General features: G+C 46.4%; 2 protein-coding genes across 7 annotated transcripts in view; both read left to right on the top strand.

Moving 5' to 3' along the window:
- The window catches only part of LOC144158244 (uncharacterized), a gene marked incomplete in the record, with an annotated part of 583,448 nt that overhangs the window by 324,420 nt on the left and 234,816 nt on the right, over nt 1-24,212 (top strand).
- The window catches only part of LOC144158240 (uncharacterized), a 185,152-nt gene that overhangs the window by 1,682 nt on the left and 159,258 nt on the right, over nt 1-24,212 (top strand). For 3 of the 6 annotated variants that reach the window (XM_077688974.1, XM_077688973.1, XM_077688971.1), the window contains exons 2-4: nt 485-639; nt 1,108-1,170; nt 16,792-16,927. In XM_077688974.1, coding sequence (XP_077545100.1) covers nt 498-639; nt 1,108-1,170; nt 16,792-16,927 — 341 coding nt within the window. In that variant the 5' untranslated portion in view covers nt 485-497. Of the gene's footprint in view, nt 1-484; nt 640-1,107; nt 1,171-16,790; nt 16,928-22,168; nt 22,295-24,212 lie in introns of those variants that run through there. The other 3 variants (XM_077688970.1, XM_077688975.1, XM_077688972.1) reach the window with 3 other exon arrangements.

Below are 24,212 nucleotides of genomic sequence, written 5' to 3'. Positions count from 1 at the left end.
AAAGCCGCTGCAGGGAGAAGTCCAAACTGTATGCGAGTCAGTGTCAAACCTCATCATGTCAACGTCCCAACTCGGACGACCACCGAGGAATCCCTCTTAACAAAGCTTAAGCTTCGCGTTCAACAATGGTCATCATTAGATAGAGGGATGCCTGATTTCTCTTTGCATCCCTGTACAGCTTAAATGTTGAACTTCGGTCTGCGATCAAGCAAGGCTTGCATAACTTACCTTGGATTATCAGAGTTTTATGGCGGGCATAGAAAAGTCTTGACACAACAAAAATTTATGGGACACAACGATGCTGCGTGACAGCTCTTCCAACCTCGTCTAGCACAAAACGAACTGAAAAATGCATGCATGGGCCAAGAGTTTTGCATTACAGCAAGGTATTTCTGGTAGGCAAACTGCATGCTTGTGAGCGAATTCATTCTTAGTACTCTTAGCATTGTGTAAGAATTTTTTCTGCTGGTTTTTTTGCTTCCAGAAAGTGCTGTACGATGCTGAGAGCTAGTGTCCCACATGCTGTGACATCTTCGATGCTTAGCAGCTGTGTTCCTGCAAAGTCTACTGATGAAGCCTGCAGCCAGGATGTGTCCTGCAGCCAACAGACCCAGGCGGCCATTGCCACCAGTGCCATGGGTACAGTCTAAAAAATTTTTAGCCCACTGCGACCGTGGGCGGAGCAAATGTGCGGCCAAGCAGGGGCGCTGCAATTGGTTAACCGCAGCGCCCCTGCATAACATGCCACTGGTCAACCTGCCGCTATCGGCTTGTTAGGAAGCTAAAGGGAGTGAGGAGAACTTTTGCCCTTGCTTCGTGTTTGGGCTGGCGCGACAAGCTGCTCGAAGCACATGCGAGAAGTGCCTGCACCGAGAAACCAGCTGCACACTGCACTTATCATGCCAGCCGCACTACGAAAGTGAGAGTGAAAGTCTTCTCGCTCTTATTAGCCACGCAACCACCCAACTGCGGCAATCACAGTGCCCCTGCTTGGCCGCACGCCTCTGGCCATGGTCGTCATGGCCCATAAAATTTCGACAAGAACTGTACCTTTCCTGTTACCTTTAGCTGTCAACTTCTGTGCACTATGATCAATTTTTTTTGCAGGTACACAGTGTGCCCTAACACTCCTCATCAACGGAAGCTCGCAAACTGAACAGGAATTGTCAGGTTAGAATTGAGCATTTTTGCCCGTATGAGCATCTGTTTTTGTAGCAGTCACAGTCATATGGGTTGGAAATAATCTGTTTGCACTTTGTATTTTGTGGGTGAGGTTAAATTACACCAAGTTTGCCACTTCTTGCATGTGGGATTGGCAAAGAAGAATCGCTAGTAAGCTCGTCTCTGGCATAGCAGATGAGCTGGTCGCTGCCTGACGTCTCTGATTCAATGAAGCTGTAAAGCTGCATTTTAAATAACTGACGTCCAACAATTACCATGCATATTACTGTAGCTAACACTAATAGATTGGTGTTTTTAAATTGGTGTGTCGACCCCTACATCACGGTCACATAGCACAGAGGTACCTTTGTTGTGTTAAGACGCCTTTTTGCCATTTGTCAGCAAAGATAAGAAAGGCTTCCAGTTGTGTGCAGCTAAGTTTTTTTTGCAGACCTGCTGAGTATTGCCATTTATTGCTGCATTGTAGTGTGGTGCAAAGCTTAGGGCAGCCAATCACTTTTTTGGGGGGGGGGCACTTGGGCAGATTCAAATGTTCACACGTGAAAGCCATTTACTTTCATTGCTCTTTGTAAACTACATCGTTGCAAGGATGCACAAGATACAGTTTGTGAGCACAGTGGTAATTGCAACAGTTCTTAGTGCGTGGCAAGAAATAGACCAGCTATACGTGGGGAGCACAATTTTCATTGAAACAAGAGCAAAAAATGTGTATCCAACAGCATGTGCACTTACAGAGAGTGAATTGATGGGGTTTTTATTTTGTCTAGTCTAAGACAATTGAACATACTGGCACACAGCAAAGAAGAAAATGAGGTTCCTGTAATTGGAGTGAACTTGTGTGGTGGAATAACTTGAAGAGAACACAAGTGATGCAGATTGAGTCAACGGAGTGACTTGAAGTGGCAAGTATCACCGAATCAAATGGTGCGGCAAGCGTTATCCGGAGTTCTATCATTCCGGATAGCATCGACTTAGATCGAGAGCATTTTAAAACAGTCTTAAGTACTTCACTCTTCCTTATAAAACGCAACTTCTCTATCGAATCAGGTTGTTGCACTGCTTGTGCACTAACAATAGAAAAAAAATTGAAACGCGCTTCACCTTGCACACAGATAAGACAGTTGCGTGAAGCCAGATGGCCGCAACAAAACACGTAAACAAAACACAAGGCAAGGTTTGCGGATTAACCCCCTGCTAAGAGTGCACTGACCCAATGTTAAAATAAAATGGTGGTGCTAACAATAAAAAGGTTGTCATGTGGCATAGCAAGGCTTGAGATAAACCACGTGGAAGACTTGGGGCTGCGTGCGTCATTGTGATGCGCCAGTGTCACCATCAGAGAAAAGCTCTTAGAAAAGTCGGGTGGAACAGTTGCACCCTTGAGCGCCAAACTTGTTTACCTGCGCCATCTTATGCCAAACCGCCCCTGTTGCGTGATGATGATTTACTGGTCATAGGTCGGCACTATAAGTGCTCTGGCCAACTAAAACAAACAAAAAAAACAGGGAAAGACAAACACACGAGAGTACATTTCAGTGTTCTTCACAGTTATTGCATGTCGCGGTTGAGCACTCCTGCACGAGTGTCACACCAGACGATGCCACTGCGCAATGACTGCAGACCACGCACACCGTAGTCGAGCGCTCGAGCGCACGGTTAGTCTAACACCTTGACGCGATTGTGCGCGAGAGCCCATCATCATGTTAGGCGCTGCTTTGTCACCCGGACACTCGACTTTCTTTCTGCGGGGTCGTCGCTGGCCTCTTCGCTATCGTCGCTCAGGTGGACAAACCCGAGTGTCACAGGCAGGGTGGCGCCCCTTCTGGGGTGCGGCGGGAGTTGCGGGCACTGGAGTACAATGTGTTCGATTGTTTCCTCTTGGGCTCCGCACATACGGCATAGCGCAGTCTGTACTTCAGGGGCCGAGTCATACCACCGGTGGTACACCTGCGTTCATAGCGCCCCCGCCCGTGCCTCAAACAGCAGTTTGCTTCAAATGCCGCTGTTATAGAGCTGCTCGGTACCGATCGCTGCCTTGTGTTGCCAGTAGGTGCCGAGTGTATCCTTGCCCTTCATTCTTGCACGCCAGACTGCCTCCTCTGCATCGTGGACTCAGGAACGCACTTTCCTGGTGTACGCTGCTGCTGTACCCGCATCGATGGGCCGGCTAAAGATGTTGCATTTAGCCTCGATACGATATACCCGCTGCACCCATTTTGTGTGGACGCATGTAGCAGACAGGTACTCGAAGGCGCGCCGTTGCGACCGCTCACGGGCCATGAACAGCCAACACCCACGGAAGCTTAGCTTGCTCGTGGTCTCCCGGGCCTCAAAGCTGCACCATCCAAGGTCTCCCTGTATGGCCTCGTTTGCCACTGCGGTGCGATTAACCTCTCGCTGACGCCTTTCCAACCCCTCGCGGGTTCGTGCCGACAGGCAGATCACCGCATTGGCGAAGGTCAGGCCAGGGACGTGTACCAGCTTCCACATGTCCCGCACCATGACATACCGGTTTCAGCCCCACAGACAGTGACGCCAGAGAATGCACTGCGCCCTGGGTGCTGCCTGGCGGACTTTGGCCTCATGTAGTTCATAATTGTTGGCCGTGAAAATAGTTTATTAGTGCCGCAGAGCCTGAATCGATTTGATTGAATAATTGATTGATTTATTATGAGGTTTAACGCGCCAATGCTACACAGGCGGTAAGGCGCACTGTAGTAAAGTGCTCCGCATTAATTCTTAGAACATGGGGATCTTTAATGCATGCTGAAATACCGAACACAGGTGTTTTCACTTTTCGCCTCCATCGGAAAAGCGGCTGCCGTGGCCACTTGAGCGCCTGAATTGAGCCGCCAGTTACGACTGCCACAGTGCCCGTGCCTGAAAATTTGACTAACATTGTTTTCGGTTTCCATGCAGTTATGGGTTCGGTTACATCAAGGCTATATGAGTGGCTATGGAAGGTGGCGTTTGTTTAGCGGTAAAGCCAGCAGGCACTATGTGCCTTCTCGCCTTCATTTTGGATTTATTTGTGTCGCATTTGCACGTTTATTTTTTGCTGGTGCAGGCCGCTGTGCCACAATCAATTTACAATGACCCAAAGTGAATTAAATGTTTTTCTGTCACATCGCAAAGAGATAGAAAACAGGATAGTATTCACGTGAAAGGTTGTAGTTGATTGGAGGTGAACTTCAATGTAGTCGACCCTTTTTGACGAGCGTAGCTGCCCGACAAACAGGGTCTTGGAGGCTTTGCCCTTGCTTGTTAATTCGGTTCGCCTGGAGGCTTTGCCCTTGCTTGTTAATTCGGTTCGCCTGTTTCGTGAGGTAATTACTCATTTTCGCCTGTGCACTTTGTGGTTAGCTTTGCTTATGTGGAGGATGGTTCAGCATTAAGTGTCTTCTGACGCGCCTTCATTACATAGTCTGTGGGGTATACTTTTGAGGACTTTTGTGAGAGGCAAACACAAAGCTGTGTTCTGCTTCGCATGCACAGAAAACACTAGTTGATAGGAAAAAATGCAAGGAAACGCCTTCTTTTATTGAGTGCCGCCGTCAGTTCGCTTAACCAGGGCTGCTAGATTGCCGTCTACCAGACTGCTCTCTACCAGACACTGCCTTCTACCAGACACAAAGCAAGGCCTGTTATGGGATCCTCTTTGATTGTGCACGTGAGATTTAGCCTTTGAACAGTGATTACATGGCACACTCATGCGGCGAAGGTGGATTAACTCCGCATATTGTAAATTTCTAGATATAGTACAAGAACTCATTCCTGTTTCAGTGTAGGTTCTAGTGCATGGTAGAATGCCTAATATCATTGACAAATAGATTAACCTTGATTGGCAAGGGTTTGGCACAGGTTGCTGGGCCTCGCACGGGGCACCTTGAGTAATCTTGGCGACGGTATTGGTGACACCGCAGACCTTGAGCCCAAAAAACAGAAGTTTTAACCTTTTTTTCCTTCACAGAAACTTACTCTACCTTGGGGATTTCCCCTAAATCTGGTCGATTCAGTTGTAGCCTACCATGACGATGTGTTTATAGTTTGATTGTAAGAAACTACAAATGAAAGTCGGAGGCGTGGTCAAGCTCCAGCTGTTGGGCTCTCTGTCTACCAGGCAGGGAGCTCTGCGGCCTCCTCAGCTATCAGGATAAGACTGCAGAAGAAGGTACCCCAGTCCCCTGCTTTTATACTATGCTGTATGGTATTTTCAACTCCCCGTCCCTCCCCTAAACATGATCGGTTCCTGAAAAGGGGCCACACTGATGTTACAGTTCGATCTCTTCCAACCACGAACGTTCCAAAACCTGGCAACTATCCGTGTTTTTTGGTCATCCAATCAACTGACAAAACACCCCGTTTCTCCTCAGTCTGTATTCCTGATGGCTAATTTCCTTGAAGGCATCCTTGTAAACTCGTTTGATGCAAAAAACTCTGAACCGGTGAAGTACTAGTCAATGTCAGCACTCGGCAACGAGCCACTAGCCTTCTGACCCAGACCTGCATGGCAGATCTGGACATCAGTCACACCCCTGTAGCCTCAACAGCTCTCAGGGTGTGATTTCTGAGCCAGATCTGATGAATGAGGCTGAAGCCGATTTGCTGGAAGGCCTGACAGATCAGGGCACGAGGGCAGTGAGGTGTATCACCATCAGGCTGGATAATCAGGAAATCCTCGCAAAGCAAATAATCTTGACCTTCAACCGCTCCGCACCTCAAGAATCTATTAAGCAGGCTTCATCCTGTGCTCCGTCCGAGCGTACCTCCAGAATCGGCATCACTGGTGCAAGTGCCAGCGGTTCGGGCATGGTACTAACTCGTGTCGGGGCCAACCAACCTGCGCCAAGTGCGCCCAACACCATCTCACTGATGACTGCACCTTGGAACAATTCATCGGTGCCAGTTGCCGAGGGCCTCATGCGGTAGCATTTCGGCTGGCGTACCCGCAAATTTTCCCGCCATTTTTTCGCGGGGCTACCATGGTTGCCAGACCAGGACTGCCCTCTGTTGATTAGCTCGCATCATCCGTAAAGGCCGCGGATCTATCAGCCCGCTCTGGGTATACAAACCCCTGCGCGCTCGCGCCGCGGGTTAGGGCTCGAGCCCGGATTTTTTTTCGCTTCGTCCCAATGGTTGCCAGACTAGGACTGCCCTCCCCTTTACGGACTGCCTTTACGGGCGCCATACGTTTGTAGTACCTCCCGTGGGGACGAAGCGAAAAAAAAAAACGGTTCGAGCCCGAGCCCACGGCGCAAACGAGCAGGGGTTTGTAACCAGAGCGGGCTGACAGATCCGCGGCCTTTACGGGCCCCATACGTTTGTAGTACATCCCGTGGGGACGAAGCGGAAAAAAAAACAGGTTGGAGCCCACGGCGCGAGCACGCATGGGTTTGTAACCAGAGCGGGTTGACAGATCCGCGGCCTTTATGGATGATGCGAGCTAATCAACAAAGGGCAGTCTTGGTCTGGCAACCATGGTAGCCCCGCAAAAAAATGGCGGGAAAATTTGCGGGTACGCCAGCCGAAATGCTACCCCTCATGCTGCATATTCGCGAACCTGCGAGAGGTTCAAACTTTAAAAGAAAATTATCGACATCAAGGTCAAGAAAACATCAGCTTCCCAGAGGCGTGAAAGAGCTTCGCCTCTTTCCCCCTGCGAACGTACACCAACGCAGCTCACTGGAGAGTGGAGCGGCATCTGGCTTCGGCTGGGACCCAGTACCATGAGTCGAACTTGGTCCCCCCCGCCCTCCCGGGTTGCGTTAGGCAGCCCAACCCACCACCACACCGTAGTGCCAGCCTTCTGCGGTTGTGGCCACGCACACTGTGAGGAGTGCTGCTGCTCCCTCAGTCTCTCCTTCCCCAGCCCCTAGTGCACCTGAGGGTGTGGAGGAGATGCCCGTGGAGGGGCAGGCAGTGGGTCCCGCCCCTGCCGCACCGCCCGTGGCGCTCCTGGCACCCTCGGCGTAGGCGGCTCAAATGAAGGGCACCCAAAGGCGTGCCAAGTCCAGGGGGCCCGGTCCGTTGGACACCCCCTGGGCATCTGTCGAGGAGATGGACGCTGACCAGACCTGCCTGCATCACAACGCAAGGAACGAGCTCCGGCATCGAAACCATCAGAGAAGCCCAAAAAGCCCCCTCTTATTATAACAGCCCCAAATGAGAACACAAATGCACACACTCCAGTAATTTTAATGTGAATAATGGGAACAGAAAACATCATTAAATTGAATTGTAGAGGCCTTATTAACAATCCAGTTGATGTGTATGACGTACTGCATTCACATCAGCCAAGTCTTGTGTCTTCAGGAAGCACACCTAAATAGTAAACATACTAACTTCTTAATAGCTACATGGTATTTGGAAAATACAGGCACAATTGCACTTATTCTTCATGTGGTGTGACCATAGTGGCCGAAAAATCCTTAGCTTGTCACACCTGAAAGCCATCACAAATCGAACAATTTTTAATGGGTTAATAACGGTATGCTCCACATCCCTCCTGATTACCAACTGTCAAGCACTGAATTTGAAGCTCTGATAGATCATGATCACTACCTTAACCGTACATAGTCTTGGGCGAACTCAATGCACATAATTCACTCTGGGGCTCCTCCCGAACAAATGCCCGAGGTTGCCTGGTTGTAAACTTTTAATCATCGGGAGCATGCCTTTTTAACAAAAAACAAGCTACATATAGCATAGGACAACACAGCCATTCAATCTTGACCTGGCTGAGCAGTTTCTTGCCCATCTCTTGAGTGGGACGCGGACACAAACCCATAGATAGTGACCACTTGCCCACTAAAGTGACATACATAAGCAAACGCATACCCTTCCCCTTACGATAAAAGGCTCAGTGAAGCAAGAGCGAATGGGAGTATATTCACAGAAACATCTCGAACTACACCACACATCTATAACACTCCTACATGTAGAGGAGGCAACCCAACTCCTCATGGCGCACATCCTTGATGCCCAAAAGTCGATTCTGCAGGCTTTCGGTGCTCTGCACAACCCAAGGAGGCTGTGGGGGAACAAGGACTGCAGGCGAGCGTGAGAGGCCCAGAACAAGGCGTAGGGTGTCCTTTGCCAGTACCCCACGTCTGATAACCTTGTGACTTTCAAACGGGCAAAGGCACTTAGGAAGCGCGTGGGCTGAGAGGCAAAACTGGAGAGTCGGCATGCCTTTCTCACATCCATGAACTCATACACAGACACGCATAAAGTGTGGGCACATATACGTAAACCTAAGGGACAACAGGCACAGCCTGCCCCTGGTCAGCGCAACAGGTCATGCGCAAGGATCAGGCCAACACACCTGAGTCTGCTGCGAGACCGCAATGTTTTGCCGCGAGAGAATCTACTGTCCTGCTCGAGTGAGTTCTAAGCGTGTTCTCTGAGAGCACAGGTGAGCTTCAGTGAGTTCCTCAGCAGTGTTATACACTGAGTTTGTTAAGCTTGTCGGTGGACGCGTTGGGGGGAAGTTGAAGGGCAGCCCTGTATGCACGATGCTAAACAAGAGCTCGGTCTCTCGCCAGGCAGCTCAGAAATATTTCGGAAGCAGTATAGTCTGACGCAGGGAAGTACAGGCATCACGGGGCATACGCTATTCGCCGCGAGCTCGACATGTAGGTGGCGACAGCATCGCGCTGCTAGTGTGGATGCTCCCCTGAGCGGCCCGTAAGAATGCACACTGTGGGCGCGCTTCGTGCCTTTTTCTCGCCGTATGTGCGCACGAAAGGTGCAAACAAGAGTGGTATGCTGTAGTTCGGGTCCTCAACGTTCAATGTATAGCATGGAAGCGGCAGTAAGTTTTCATTACTACGCCAAAAAAAGCGACGACTCATCGGGAATCTCAGAATGGCCGTAATTGTGACAATGAACTTGTACGCTGTGGCTCGTAGCAAGCTCGATCTTTCCAGATTATGGCTTTGAGCCTTCAATAAACGCATAAATAGAAACAAATCAGGAAGGCTCGATCTCTGAAAATCAGTTTACAACGGCAATCTCAATCGCTTTCACTGGTAGCATGACGCATTCTTGCATTTGTGGGATGCCCTGAAGTGGTAACACTACTTAACTGCCCCGAAATTCTTTCTGAGAGCTTACGATATTTTTTGTGTGTTCAAAAGGCAACATAAAATTAGTGAATTTTGATCAGCGCAGAGATATAAATGTAACCGCTCTAACGGGTCTTTTAAATGAAATTTTAGCGCCTCTGAAGGAAGGTTTGATGAATAACGGTTTCGGATCACTTATTTACGGCTTTCGTCGCAAGTGAACTTGCAAATTGAATTGTCAACGCACGCAGTACGATCAACATCTCATGTTTAGCTAGGTTTTCGCAAAATGACAAGCAGGTTTACAGTGTGCAAACCAAGCTTCTGGGGCCTCATAGTGAGCACAAATTTTCTGTTACGGCTGCTTTGTTGACCATTTGCGTTCCTTTTAAAATCTAACAGGTGCCTGCAACAGCGAGATGTGTTTGAATTTTTGCGTATAAGGTCGCTTACGAACCCTAAAGGTGGCAATAAATGAAGTTGCGCTGTTGCAGATGTAGTAAAACATTTTCTTTTTATTTCTCGTTGCGAATCAGCACCACGGGTTCCCGGTAACTACTTTGTTTTGTAAACTCAATATCGCCGTTGTCTTGGCATTTAATTCTTGAGGATTGGTTAAAAAAATGAAATTCTGTGCATTTCGTTTTTTTTTTTTTTTTCGGGAAAGGGGGTCCTGCCAGCGTTGTAAGAGCAGCGAGAAGAGAACGCATGTAACGTGAAAAGCCAAACTATTGTTATCAGTATTACTCGCAATCGAAACTACACTAGGCGTCGTGTTCTGTAGCGGTGGAAAAGCAGTACTTTAACGCGTATTTTCAAAACTAATTAACCCCTTTTTGGTCCGAGATTGTCCAGGAATTGTGGCTCGCCTTTTTCAAAATTGTATGGAAGCAAGCATTGTGGGAAAAAACTAAAAAAAAACCAGCGAGTCATGGCACACACCCCTCACACATGTGGGCAACAACGTGCATTATATTGCGCGTTTTCTCCCTTTTCTTTAAACTTAGGTTCACCTTAAGAGGTCAAGACGTGACCATTTTATGCATTTGGTTATGCTGAGTGAGACACGTTTCTGGACAAGGTGATTCATGTCGGATTTGAAAATGATATATATGAAAATGACACACGAAATGCCACATGATAGATGCAAACTCACAACTGCTTAATTTTACCGAAACATCTCCCCTAAATACTCTTGCGCATCCATAGAAACATATTTTAAATAATACGTAAAATTAGCGACTCGATACAGTTGAATAAATGTTTATTCCGCCTCCTGAGTATAACCAACGACTGTCCAAAAATGGTATTTATTTTAGAAAAGGTATGGGAAGGACACGATCACACAGGCGCTTGCGGTTGTAAAATACGTGTCCGGTAATGTATGGGCGATAGCGCATGGGTCGTTTGCAGTGTAAATGTTTTTGTTCGTTTCTTCTTTCAATGAGGACACAGCGCAATTTTACAAGGGTGTGGAATTTGCACGCGTATGCACAGGTCTTGTCGCTTCTTACCCGTTTCGCGTACTAAACTTTTATCCTTTACATAATCACCACGCCACCTTCAAAAAGCACCCTTCGACGTGCCCGAAACGGCAGACGACTGCACCCAACAATACGAAAAGTGCCATGTGTGGAAGCAATGTTTATAACACGTTTCACACTCAAGCGGTGACCACGGCGAAGATGTTTCGTGGAATTAAACCGCCGCATTTACCCGCAACGGCCGCTGATTATTGCGTTTCTAGAGGAAATGCGTAAGCAGAGGTAACTATGTCATTGCTTACTGCCAAACGAGCACACATATTGGTTTTTTTGTCGTGTGCAGCACGCGTCTTGCGCCGCACGCAACGTGAAAAAGCAGACGACGCGAGTGCGCCATCCACACTAGGAGCGGTTCGTCCCGCCGCCGCCAGGGGTTGACTGTGTTCGCGCTCGGGGCGAATAGTGATCAGCACTGCTCCACTCAACACCCTCGCAGTCGTAACCACCTCCCCTACTGTGGCGGAAGAGGCGGCAGTTGCCTTAGCCCTCACACATAGGCCACATCTGGTAATTATAATCACAGATTCGAAAACGGCCGTTCAAAATTTTGCCCGGGGACATATCTCTCCCACGGCCCTCAAAATTCTCAAGCAAAATCCACCAGAGGACTCAGAGGAGCTCATATGGACCCCAGCGCACACTGGCATGGAGGGGAATGAAACCGCACACGCTATGGCTCGCTATCTCGCACACCGAGCCGGCGTGAGTATCGTTTCTCACGTCGGGGCGCGCTCCACCAGGGACCGACTGATCACATTTAATGACATAACAGAGCACTACCGCCTCTCCCGTCGACAATATCCCCCGCCTCAACCATCCCTTACGATAAGCCAGGCACATATTTGGCAGCTCTTGCAAACGGAAACCTTCCCAAGTAGAGCTCGCCTCAACCACATCCATCCGACAGAATTCCCTTCGTCAGCATGCCCCCTATGTCGGAACACGCCTCACTTAGTCATTCCATATGGCAGTGCCCCCAAGACCCCTTCCCTCTAGTCACCAGCAGCGAGCAGTGGAGGGAGGCGTTGGGTAGCTCCGACCTGGCTACACAAGAAGCCCTGGTCAAAAGAGCCACCGGAGTCGCCACCAGCCTTAGGCCGGTGGCCACCATGCTTCTCTGACCACTTGCTAGAACAAAGTTTTCTCCTCCTCCTCCTCAGTCCGACACACTTGCACAACACTTACAGCACGTGTCCAGTTCTGCACCCTACACCAACACTTTCATGAAACAGAAAACCTCTAGTGAAAAGAATTCCTTGGGGGATAGCAACAAGTCAAGCACCTCTTATAACTCCCCCTTTTCACTTCATGAGCTGAAGCTGGCTCTGAGTACTTGCAAGGTTTCAGCTCCTGGTGCAGACAACATTATATACACTATGATACAACACCTACATGCACACACTTGAAACACTTTTTCACCTTTACAACAATATTTCGCTTTCGGGGCTCCTTCCAGGGTCTTGGAGGGAGGCCATTGTAGTGGCTCTTCTGAAAAAGCAGGACACGTTATCGTCCCATCGCCCTGACAAGTTGCCTCTTTAAGCTGCTCAAGAAGATGATCAATAGGAGACTCGTGTACTTTCTAGAGCACAATGGTCTTCTCAAGAGCTCCCAGGCAGGCTTCTGGGCGAGGCGATCCACAAATGATCAACTAGTTTTTTTGGAGGCCTACATTAAAGATGCATACATACATAAGCAATACTGCATGATGGTATTTTTTGATATTGAAAAGGCATATGGTATGGCATGGTACTATGGCATTGTTAGAGAGTTGAAATGTTTTGGTATTGCAGGTAACATGCTGAACACTCTTTCTAGTTGCATGTCTACACGAACATTTTGTGCCAGAGTTGGGTCAGCACTATCAAACGTTCATGTGCAGGACAATGGCGTACCTCAATGTGGTATTTGAGCTGCACAATTTATTGTTAAGGTGAACTTGCTCCAAAAGGCTCTGCCACCCTCCATTTCTTTCCTAGCTTATGTAGATGACATTCAAATATCTTTTAAACCGTGTCACATGTCCATATGTGAACGTCAAGTCAAGATTGGAGTAAACAAACTTGGGGCAGACGAAAACGCTTTCAAACTTAATCCTGTGAAAAGTACCTGTGTTGTATTCTCAAAGAGGCGCGGCATCCTGCCCGATCCTGACATAAACCTCAGTGGTGACATATTGATTCCTGTAAAAACGGAACACAAGGTTGTGGGTGTTGTGTTTGATGAAAAAATCATTCATCCCTCACATGAAACGACTCAACAGAAATGCCTAAAAACAATGGATATTCTCAAATTTCTATCTCACGAGTCATATGGTGCAGACAAACAACTCCTGCTTCGCCTTTATGCCGCATTGGTATGGCAGGTCAGAATCTGGTGTGCCTGCAGAATACAATAGGAAGAGCGAAGCATTGGTATCATCGCAATCAGTCCGTTAGAGGCAAGAGAATTGGTGGAGAAAAAAAACATCTATACCTTTGTCGGTGTCTCTTCGGAACCTTTAATTAACCCAAAGATGACGGTCAAGTGCTGTCATAGCCGACAGGCTGGCTGCATCATCAGGTGGCACAGCTATGTGCCGTTCGTATATTGAGCTCAGGTTCTGACAACCTGTGGGAACAAAGCAAGCCAGACACCAGTCAATTTCAATTTGAATGTTTTTAAATTAGGTTGTCTTAGAGAAAAAAAAATTATCAGTACTGAAGAACTGTACACTGGGATACAAACCTCTCTAGAAAGTCAACTCGTTTCGGAATCAGCTTGTTACAATACTTCACGGAAAAGCCCCAGAAATACCTACTATACTCCCCCACTCCAAGAGCGCAAGAGCTTGCTGCGCGCTACAAGGAGGGGTTGAAGCAAGTTCAGCAGGCTTAGTAAGGACCACCCCATTCAGCATTACAGCTAGGAGGCAGTTGAGACTACGGAAGTATTTGACTACGTGGTTCACAGGTACCTCCTTTGCATGTTCTGAAAAATTGCAACATAAAAGTAGTCAAACTTCCCTTAATTGGGCGGAAAAATCTTTTTTTTGGCGTACTCCACATAGCAGGGCTGAGACAGCTGCGCGTATTGTGCAGATTTGATACAAATTTGTTTTCCTGTGCCAGGCTGCTCCAAAAGCATGAAAATTGCAAAAATTGCGCCAAACTGGTCCAAAACAGTCTGAAAGCCAAGGATTTTAACGCTCCCGGCAGTTTCAGTGAGTAAAAATACGTACTGACGGCATAATTTTTCAGCACCCCTAAGGTGATGCGTTTGTAAAGGTTTAATTAATTTTTCAATAAAAAACCCACAAAAAAATTGACCCAGAGATAGTTTTTTTTCGAAAGCCACAATGTCGGGTCGCACATGTCATAATCTGTGCGTTTTTAAAGTTTTCCCATAGAAATCCATTGCAAAGTCCAGTAGAATAATACTTATGTGTACTGAGACGACAAACTGCTTGTGGAAGTGGATGAAAAAATGGCAGTTTTTGGAGCGCCGTATCTCCGGAACATGTGCTCCGGAATGATATTACATGGGCACTGCCATCTTGGTGTGGTAAAGTTTGGAAAACATGGCCGTCGGGCGAAGCGGTTGCTCGTGGTTCAGGCAGAGCGCTCTTCGCCGAGTTCTACCGGGGTTTTGGTTATGGGGGTGGCTGGGTTTACATTTAGTCATTTGATCTGTTGCGGGAAGTTGCACGACTCGAAAAACGGGAGTGCATTAACTACAACGTGGTGCCCACGAATTCACCGTGTTTCTGCCTTGAGTGTGAGGCGTGGTGCGTGCTTGAAGTGAAATTTCGGACTGATTGCGGTGTTATAAATCGCTGAGGTATTATTGCTGCCTTTGATAGCTAGCTTGCGAGTGGCGGGAATGTGATGATCGACACTGCAGAAGTGGCGGCGCTGGTTACATCGCCGCAATGTTCAAGCGTGTCCGATAGAGCTACGTGCTATTATTGAAAGCCAGAAATAATGGTTCCTTTATCTGATGTGAAATTTAATGCCAAAAGGGAGGTGGGTAAACAAAGCCGCGCTACTTAAATTACGACCATAGTGAACGTGCATCTTGGGGATTGAAATGGGAGGGCTGGTGGGGTGCAATGACTGTCACCGCTCTTTGCGCAACTTTTGCGGTGGCTCTACACTTCTGTGTAAAGCCGAGTCTGGGATTACAAAAATAATAATTTCGGCATTCACTTGATAATAAAAATGCCTTACCATTGATTAGTTTTTCAATTCGATATTTTCAACGGCACTCCACGCTATCATGCATAGAGCCTTTAGTAAATCTGTGCAAGAATTTAAAAATGGTTTGTAAGAAGGTAGTGCAGTTCCTACTTTGTGATAGTTTGGTAGAAACAAAATTGAAAGACAATCAAAACAGATTGAAAAATGCACACCCCCCGCCCTCGAGTTGCCGAAAATTTGATTTTTTTAGGCTCCTAAGATGACAATAAATGTTCTTCTGCTCCAAATCAAGGCTCTTCTGCTCTAAAATCGAGATTTCGATGCTCCAAAAACTGCTCCCAAATCTGATTCAGCTGTCTCACCCCTGACATAGCTGCTGAGTTTCTCACCTGTTTCTTTTTTGGGGACAAACGTTTCAGTGCCTTCGGTAATTTTTTAAAGTGCCGGTATACTCCACATTCATGGATAGAATGTTCGAGTCGCTTTGGCCTTCGTGTACGTACAGGGCAGCTGCTGCACCATGCTTGCACTTCGCTGCAACGCCAAAACGGAAGTCGCAGCTCTCCTCAAAAATTTGTCTCCTGCTGTCGATCTGCAAGCAATTATGGGATCTTTAATTCCATGCGTCCATGCTGTAAAACCAAGAAACTTGCGCTGAGCTTTATACATTTCACTGGCTTGTTTATTTTAGTCTGCGGAATACCTTCACTGACACTTCCGACCTGCACGAACTCAGCACTTCCTTGACATCATATCTAGCTGTGCTTCAAACGGACGTCTTGCTTTCTTTAAATTTTTCGCACGATAAAAGCTGTCGAGTTCATTTAGTTCCCAAAGACCTGCTAAGATACTATCCGCACGCTATTCTACTCCATGGCTAGCGTTTGAAAAGGCAGCAAACATGCAGCACCGGCCACTGACCCCACGTAATCCTGCACCATTTGAGCAGCTATTCGCCAAGTAGCACTAGGGGTCCAATCGACGGGGTGCCACCTTACCTTTGCAAACTGCCTATAGGGTCAATACCAATCACTCTAGACGCTGTAGCAGCGACACTTGGTCGCCGGGTTACTGGAGTGACAGTGCTTGCGTCCATTTTGTTGCTTTTATCACAAGTATGATAGTATATACAAAGAATGTGTGTTGTACTGCTCGCAGGTGAACGCTTCAATGGCCACCTCACCCCCCTTTTCTGTGTTTTCTCGGTGGCGCAGATGTTTTTTAGCACAGGCAATGAATTTGAAAATGTTGACACAATTTGAAATGTTTTGACAATTTTCTTGAACATGTTTTATTGGTAACTTCTTATGTTTTGATTTGAAGTGAAATAAACATATGCCTTACCATTTCAAATCTCTTAGGTCATTTGTTTTATTTTAACTTGCTTTTTAGAGAGTAACAGCTTCTGGTGACATAGTGTAGCAAATCCTGCAGCAAGTGCAGCAAACTTGTGTTCTTTAGCAGGAGCAGTCTTAGAAAACCTGGGAAACTTGGGGTACTTGAAAAATGTGTCACGTGCTTGAATACGGACTAGTTGGTTGGAGCAATGAAACATGCTAAAAACAGCACAGTTAGAGACAGGACCCAAAGGAAGAAAGAAGAAAAGGCAGCGCTAGTTCTGTGTCGGTCTTTCTTTGTGTCCGGTCTGCCTAACTGTGCCATTTTTACCATGTTTGATTGAAAATGTGAACTTGGTAGACACCCTGCACATCACAAAGTCCCACTCAGATGAAACTGGGCTGTGCATTTCAGTATATAGGCTGTTGGAGGATTTCGTTAACACTCATTGCCTTGAGTGACTCATACCTTTGGCTTTTGCAGTTCTGGAAGTGAACTACACCCAAGTTGGCGATTCGGGTGGATTGGACAGATTCGCAACTTCACGAGATGATGCAGACATTTCGGCAGAACCCAGTCGTCACACCTGCTCGTGCGACCGACACATTGGCAATGCAGGGTGGGTTGTCTTGCTTGCAAGGCTATTTGCAGAACATATATAGTGTGGGAAGTGCAAGCTAAAAGCTGTGGTTTATTTTTGTCGGTATCTTCTGGAGCACATATAATGGGGGGTTGACTGTGAGGAATAGCAATGAAAACTGTATCTGTAGCTCGCAGAACATCACCGGATGTAATGATGAACCCATATGCGTTATGAACAGTATTGTAATCTGGCCTTCTTAGAAGTGGTAAAATTAGAAAATGATGTTTCTGCAAGTATTCTATTTAATTTGAGATATTTAAGAACTCGATGAGGCTGTGAGAATTTTAAAAAGTTCGGTGTTTCAATCCTTTCGGTTCAATTGTATTGGTATTCTTGGTTTCATGCTTATCATGCAATGCAGTGGAAGCTATGGAAGTTGTCTGCGGCAAGTAATGCGCGAATTGTTTTTCTCTACTTCAGGTAGTGCCCAGTGGTATACAATCTGTGTGCCGGGCAATTGAACACACTTGAAAGTCCCACTTTTGAGAAACAGCTTGGGGTATCATTGGAAGTGATCTTTAAAATAATAAGGAAAACAAGATACGCATACAGACAAATCATTGCTGTTTACATGTCTTAAGAGAAAGGTAAAAGTGGTAAAACTCCAAGCTTTGGCGGCTTAAAGGAGTACTGACGCGAAATTTTCGTGTTACGTTTTTGTCGCTGGTATTGGTGCCTACAAGCCCACTATTCATTGAATGGCACTTTGGGCGGTTGGTCACAGCATAAATGATTATTTACTGCCTCATTTATTTTGTCGGCTTCAGTTTCGAAAAAACGAGCGCTGAGGTGGCCGCCATAACAGGAGGGCAGTCGTGACGTCACCATTCTTGTCACACCACTGCTTATCTGGACGTGCGCATAAACTCGCGCACATCTCCGCCTTCTCATCATGTTTCGGGTAGCATGATGTCAGTCCCAAAACCATAACGTGGTATACAGTTGAACACGGATATATCGAACACGGATATATCGAATTATTGTCTATATCGAACAGTGCAAACATCCCCTTGAAAATCCCATGCAAAAGTATAGGGCTGTTGTGCGCGTGTATCGAACTCCTGATCACGAGCAAATTCGATATATCGAATTCCGCGCCGAAGGTGTCTCTGAAAGTTTGCTTCCTCTGATGGAGTGGAGTTGATGATAATGTTGACTGATCGCAGGAGCTGCCTGGCTTGAGGAGACAGAGGCGGCGTTGGTGGCATTATGTCGCTTCGATGGCCTTCAACAGCTGTTTTCACGCTAGCCCGACGGGCAGCTCCATGATAGCTAGAACGCGGATAGTGGTTGGGGCGAAAGGACATAAAGGAGCAAAAGAAATTGACCGGAGGCACTCTTTTTCTGTGATTTAGCTGTTTGGTGGCTCGTGCAGGGGGACCGATGCGGTGTTGTATGTTTGTTTTGTCCAAGGCATTAATTTCGGAGCAACTAAGGCGAGAATTCGTCGGGTGCAGGCTACTGAAAAGATGTTGGTATAAAAGGCATTCGGAATTCCTCGCAGTAGTTTTGAGGGCGATGCACGCATCAACGTTGACGTAAAGGCGAATGCAGCACAACCCGCCCCGGCTTTTCCGGAGCGTGTCGGGCACTAAGCGACTTCGTTGCACGCCTCCAGATGGGGGAGGTGTTCGGTTCGGATACTGAAGTTAACGGCCCTCAGTGCCTGACAACGTTACCAACCGCCTACTGCAGCCAAGGTTACGTCAGCGTTAATCGCCTCTGTTGTGGCACAGTGTACAGCGTTGGTTTTCTCATTTGTGCGTGTTTGTAATCTTGAAGACAATTTGGCGAACTTTACGACGCAGGAGAAAAAACAAGCGAAGCTCAACGACATTTCAATGATAAATAAAGTGCGGTGGTCATCATGCTGCGGTTCGGATTTTCCGTGCTTTGCGGGTCAAAATGGTAAACTACCGTTTTCCACGACTTCAGAAAACTCTGTGATGCGCGGAGTTGTCAGATATTCTTCGGATAGGCGTATTTTATATATCGAATTATCGATATATCGAATTCTTTCACGATCCCCTTGGAGTTCGATATATGTGTTCCACTGTACATGCCAAAGCAGCGCACGCCAACTGCAGCCAGCACGTGGCCACGCCTCATGTCGCTAGGTTGGGGTCAGGAGGAGTAGATGGTGTCTGGCCGATGCCGATTGCTAAGATTGCTAAAGTGTAACTGTTCTGAGCTTTCTCAAGTGCACGAAGATTAAAATGGATTCAAAATATGTTGTAGTGAACAGTTATTGTTGAAACGTGCGGGGAAATATCTCAACTTACGTGGCCAGTCTTTTACATAGTTATCTCAGGTTTAAAATTTTTTGTCAGTACACTTTTAAAGATTTGGTGTGCTTGCCTGACGTCGGCAGTTTGGGATCGGGAGGAGTAGGTGGAGTCATACTGATGCCGATTGCAAGAGGGCATTCCGTTTGAGCTTTCTTGTGTGTGCAAAGAATAAAATGCATTTAAAATATTATGATGAACGGTTACTGTTGAAACTTGCTGGGAGATATCTCAACTTGCCAAAGAAACCTTTTGCATAGTTACCTCAGGTTTGAAATTTTTGCGTCAGTACTCCTTTAAAGATTTGGTGTGCTTGCCTCTGCACTCCATATGGACATATAGTGCCATCTCCAGGTTTCTCCTGTAACAAATAATGCAAGCTGAATAAAATCTAATATCGCAGCAGTAAATTTACATAACGTGTTCAGATACACCAATGAAGTAAAAGTTTTAATAATTGAGTTGACCGTATTTTCAATATAATGGCTTTGAGCAGCCTTGCATCAATCTTTTCTCGTCAAGGAACTGTCCTTTTACGATCTCCAGCATTGGCAGCATTGCATGCTATTTATCCAATGGAGGGTAGTAACACCATTGCACTGAAGGAACACAAGCCCCTTTTGACACATTTTTAGCGCTTGAGACAGTCCATTTTGGCATAAGAAGAACCCAGCAGTGCAGAGTGTCAGACAGATGGTGGCTTGAACCCAGCTGAAGTCCAAGTGGCTGACTGCCTCGCATCCCTGCATACATTCTTGTTCTGTTCTTCACGTTTTCTTCTACGGTCTTCATGTGTTTATGATCTGCCTCCAAGACATTGTTTGTCCTTTGGTTTGTGCCCTGATTGTTCCTGTGTTCTCTCATTCACTCACCTGACGAGTAGTGTCAGTAGTGAACTAGAACACAGAGTGGTTCAAACGACCTGCCAGAAATGAAGCAAAAACAGGGCATCAGAAGGCGAATCCCCTGAAGTCTTGCGATCGTCTCGACGCCACACGGTGGTCAGTGGCACCTTGAGCTTCTGCGTGGATATTTTAAAAACAAACAAATCAATATTTATAAAATTATATAAAAATATAAGCAGGCAAATAAATATGTGCATAAATAATTGCACTTTATCATTAATACTGCGAGAGTGAAGAGAAAATTACTGTATTCTTGCGATGCCGGCGCCGTCATGCGGTGGCCACCCACAACTCTCGCGTCATCTGCTACATAAACTTCTGCGTCGTGGAGCCATCGCATGGATGATACTGCACCCCGTGGCTTGAAGAGAGCGCATACATGTTAAAAACTGGCGTTAAGCAAGTAATCCTATCGTCGAAAATATGAATCGGCAGCGCATCAGTTCGCCAAATATATGTTTCTTCACCTAAACTACCCTCGGTTTTTACCGTTTGGTGAAAACGGCTGCCGGGCTCTGACAAGCAACTCGCTGCATGAACACGCACTTATGAGGTGGAGATTCAGCAAATGTGGCGTTGCATAGAACAAAAGCATGTATATGCATAGAGTTTCATACAATAATATTTGTATGAAACTCTATGTGTATAGGTAGGCGTAAATATGTATACGACGTATTAGGTGCTAAGAAAATTGCGGTGCTCCCTTTTCTTTAATCACAAACTACAAATTTGCCCGTGATTGTCTGTTCCAAGGAATCATGAACATTTATTTTACTGTCAAAGTATGACTATTGCATGTCGTGCCGAGCAGAAACAAAGTACTAAAGGCCTCTATAGTGACCCTTAAGCGTATTTACCCAAGGTTTCGTGGACAATAAAAGAAAAAAAAAACTAAAAAAGAAAGGTATAACACCGTGGTGCTTGTGGAAATCGAACTCCGGCCTTTTGCGTGTGAAGCGAGTATTCTACCACTGCGCCACATTTGGAAGTCTTGCGATCATAGCGCCCCTAACAGATTTTACCCGTTTTTTGCTTCACTTTTGATGTATTGAAAGTATAGGCGTTTGAACCACTCTGTGTTCTAGTTCACTCTAGTGTCAGTGACCGTGCAGCATGTCTAGCAGGCGCCATTTTCTGCTTCGGTCATTTTTTTGCTCTGTCTATCACCTTCTCATTACACCACTATTTTTGTGGGAGCATTGGCCTTGGCCTTGCGATTCAACGTTTGTACATTGTCGTACTACTTTCACTGTCAGTGTCATGTGTTAAGTACAAAATGCAAAATGCCACTGCTTTGTGCTAGCATGCAAACACTAAGTTAAATGCTAATCGAGTGTAAACATGTCATAAGGAAAAGTTTTTTTGGCACTATGTTATTTTAGGTTCACATTGAAATTGGGCACAACCCTCGAAGCTGAGTTTTCTTCAAATGCGCAATTGCAACATTACCACCAGCTTGCTCTTGTTATTTAGGTGTCAAAAACTGATGTGAGGGAACCAGGACACATTAAAAATTACAAGATAACTTTCCAGAGCCAGTTGGTGGAGCGAATTTTCACAAATGCTTAGCAGATGTTTCAAGTTCTCTGCATAGCAGAAACTCTAAACAGCAAGATCTTGCTGCAGTTTTCTAGAAGTCAATTGAGTTCTCAACAGAAATTGCGGTCCACTGCTACGCAGTTTAAATGGTCGCAAGAAACAATACATGACAGATTGTAATGCTTAATTTAGCATACTTATCAGGCTAATAGGGGAATGACATTTGGAGGAATCACATCCTCACCCTGACAGACAAACATCAGGCTGCCTGTTTCGCAGTGACTTTGTCGAATCTGCTGCTAAAATTCTTATAAGCAGTGGCTTCATCTTCTTTGTATTTAAAAGCCACTGATAGTTATCCGTGATACCCGCTGAGGTGAAGTGGTTTTGTGTTTTATGCAGAAATGAATTATAGTCGGGGGTTGTCGTGCGTCCCTTGGGCGGCGTGCGCAGCGCGTCTGATGATGATTGTGGTATGATGCCCCTAGGGATTGGCCAACCAAACAATCCATCACGAGATAGCTTCGCGTTCAACCACCATCGTCATCTTCCCGTAGGGGAACTGCTGAAGAAGAAGAAGGAGAAGAAGACAAAGCTGCGAAGAGGAGGGCTGCGTAAGTTTTGGCTACCGTTATCCTCCTCGGCCGGCGCATCTTCCCGATCTGAACCCTGTCGAAGAGCGGCGCAGCGCGTCTGATGATGATTGTGGTATGATGCCCCTAGGGATTGGCCAACCAAACAATCCATCACGAGATAGCTTCGCGTTCAACCACCATCGTCATCTTCCCGTAGGGGAACCGCTGAAGAAGGAGAAGAAGACAAAGCTGCGAAGATGAGGGCTGCGGGAGTTTTGGCTACCGTTATCCTCCTCGGCCGGCGCATCTTCTCGATCTGAACCCGATCGAAGAGCGGCTCATCGCGCCTCGACTCCCCTTCATGAGCATCAGGCGGCTGACTCGAGGCAATGGGCAGTTTGGAATCAAGGGACAGGTGGTGAACGTGCCCATCGACGTATCGAAGGTGGTGCGGTGCCTTCCTCGCATGGTACCTGAGGACGTTGCGTTCGACGTTCGCATTTCTGCATCCTCACAATCCCCCTCGGGGAGGTGCAGGGGAATTTTTTTTTTTTGAACAGTCCGGAGGTGTATAATTTTATGGGTATTGTTCGATGATTCCTTGTTGCAGTTTTTCAATAATCTAACTGTGTCTGCAGAAGCCTGTGCATCGACAAAAAACAGAAATTTCTAATGCCTAACAACTCCAATGTAAACTTAAACGCAAGAAAATAAATATTGTAAAAAATAAAAGCGGCACTAATCAGATCAAGATGAAGTAGAAACACACGCCACATACAGGCGCCAACTTTCAACTGTTTATTCATGAAAACCACGCTTACTTATATGTAGACCAAAAGTACAGATTCAAGATTACTGCCAGGAGTTAACAATTGCCTATGGCTGACAGATAAAATATTAACAGGATTTGACATGTCGGCACACACGCACTACTGATACTACAGACACAAAAACCATGACTATGACCACAAAAACCATGGCACTTGGTGGATCATTGGAAGCGATGCGGTTGCACGTCATTCCTGGACCAGACGACCTTCTTGAAAAAAGCAGGAAACAAGACGGAAAGGGAGATCATCGAGGCTTACTTCATCAGAAAAGCGGGGGATGACTGCGTCAGCACGCCGTCACTATCACTTAGTGATAAAGAGCTGTCTATTTTTAAGGTTAGCTTATAATAACCCAGTCTGGAATGTGCATTAGTCGTCATGGTTTTTGTGTCTGTCGTATCAGTAGTGCGTTTGCGTGCCGACATGTCAAATCCTGTTAATATTTTATCTGTGAGCCGTAGGCAGTTGTTAGCTCCTGGCAGTAATCTTGAATCTGTACTTTTGGCCTGCGTATAAGTAAGCGGGGTTTTCATGAATAAACAGTTGGAATTTGGCGCCTGTATGTGGTGTGTTTCTACGTCATCTTCGTCTGATTAGCGCCCCTTTTATTCGTTCCAATAAGCATGAGCCAACTAGCTTAATAAGTTTCGTTAACCAAATGAAACATGGCTTGCCAATAGAGACTCTTAGTCAGCAGTGCTACTGTGATTTTTCCTGACATAAAATTTGATAATGAGCTTTAGTGTGTTCACAGAAAGGTGGGCTTTGCCGCAAGTTGTACTTTTATTTTTGTAGAATGGCAGAGGACATGATTCAGGCATCTGTGAGCACTAGTATGGATCGTCGCTGTAAGATGTTGGCGGCGGTGGTGCGCCGGGATAAATGCCGTGCAGGTTGGCTCGGGCCCCACCTACCCGAATGGAATCAGATTTTACTGCATGATCTCTGCAAACCCACAATTTCGAACAACAGAGGCCATAAAGATCAGAAAACCCCCATGAATGAATGAAGTTTTTCTCTAAAATGGTAATGGCTCTTGTACACGGAACTACGAAATAATGTCAGTTAAAAAGCGCTTATTTCTGGAGGCTTGGTCCTATTTTTCATGAAGCAGTTTTACTCCAGGC

Source organism: Haemaphysalis longicornis, unplaced genomic scaffold, assembly GCF_048455015.1.
Source record: "Haemaphysalis longicornis isolate Haplotype H1 unplaced genomic scaffold, Haemaphysalis longicornis Haplotype H1 scaffold_10, whole genome shotgun sequence".
NCBI lineage: Eukaryota > Metazoa > Arthropoda > Arachnida > Ixodida > Ixodidae > Haemaphysalis > Haemaphysalis longicornis.
Note: the sequence above shows the minus strand (reverse complement) of the source record. Positions and strands in the feature narration are given on the sequence as shown.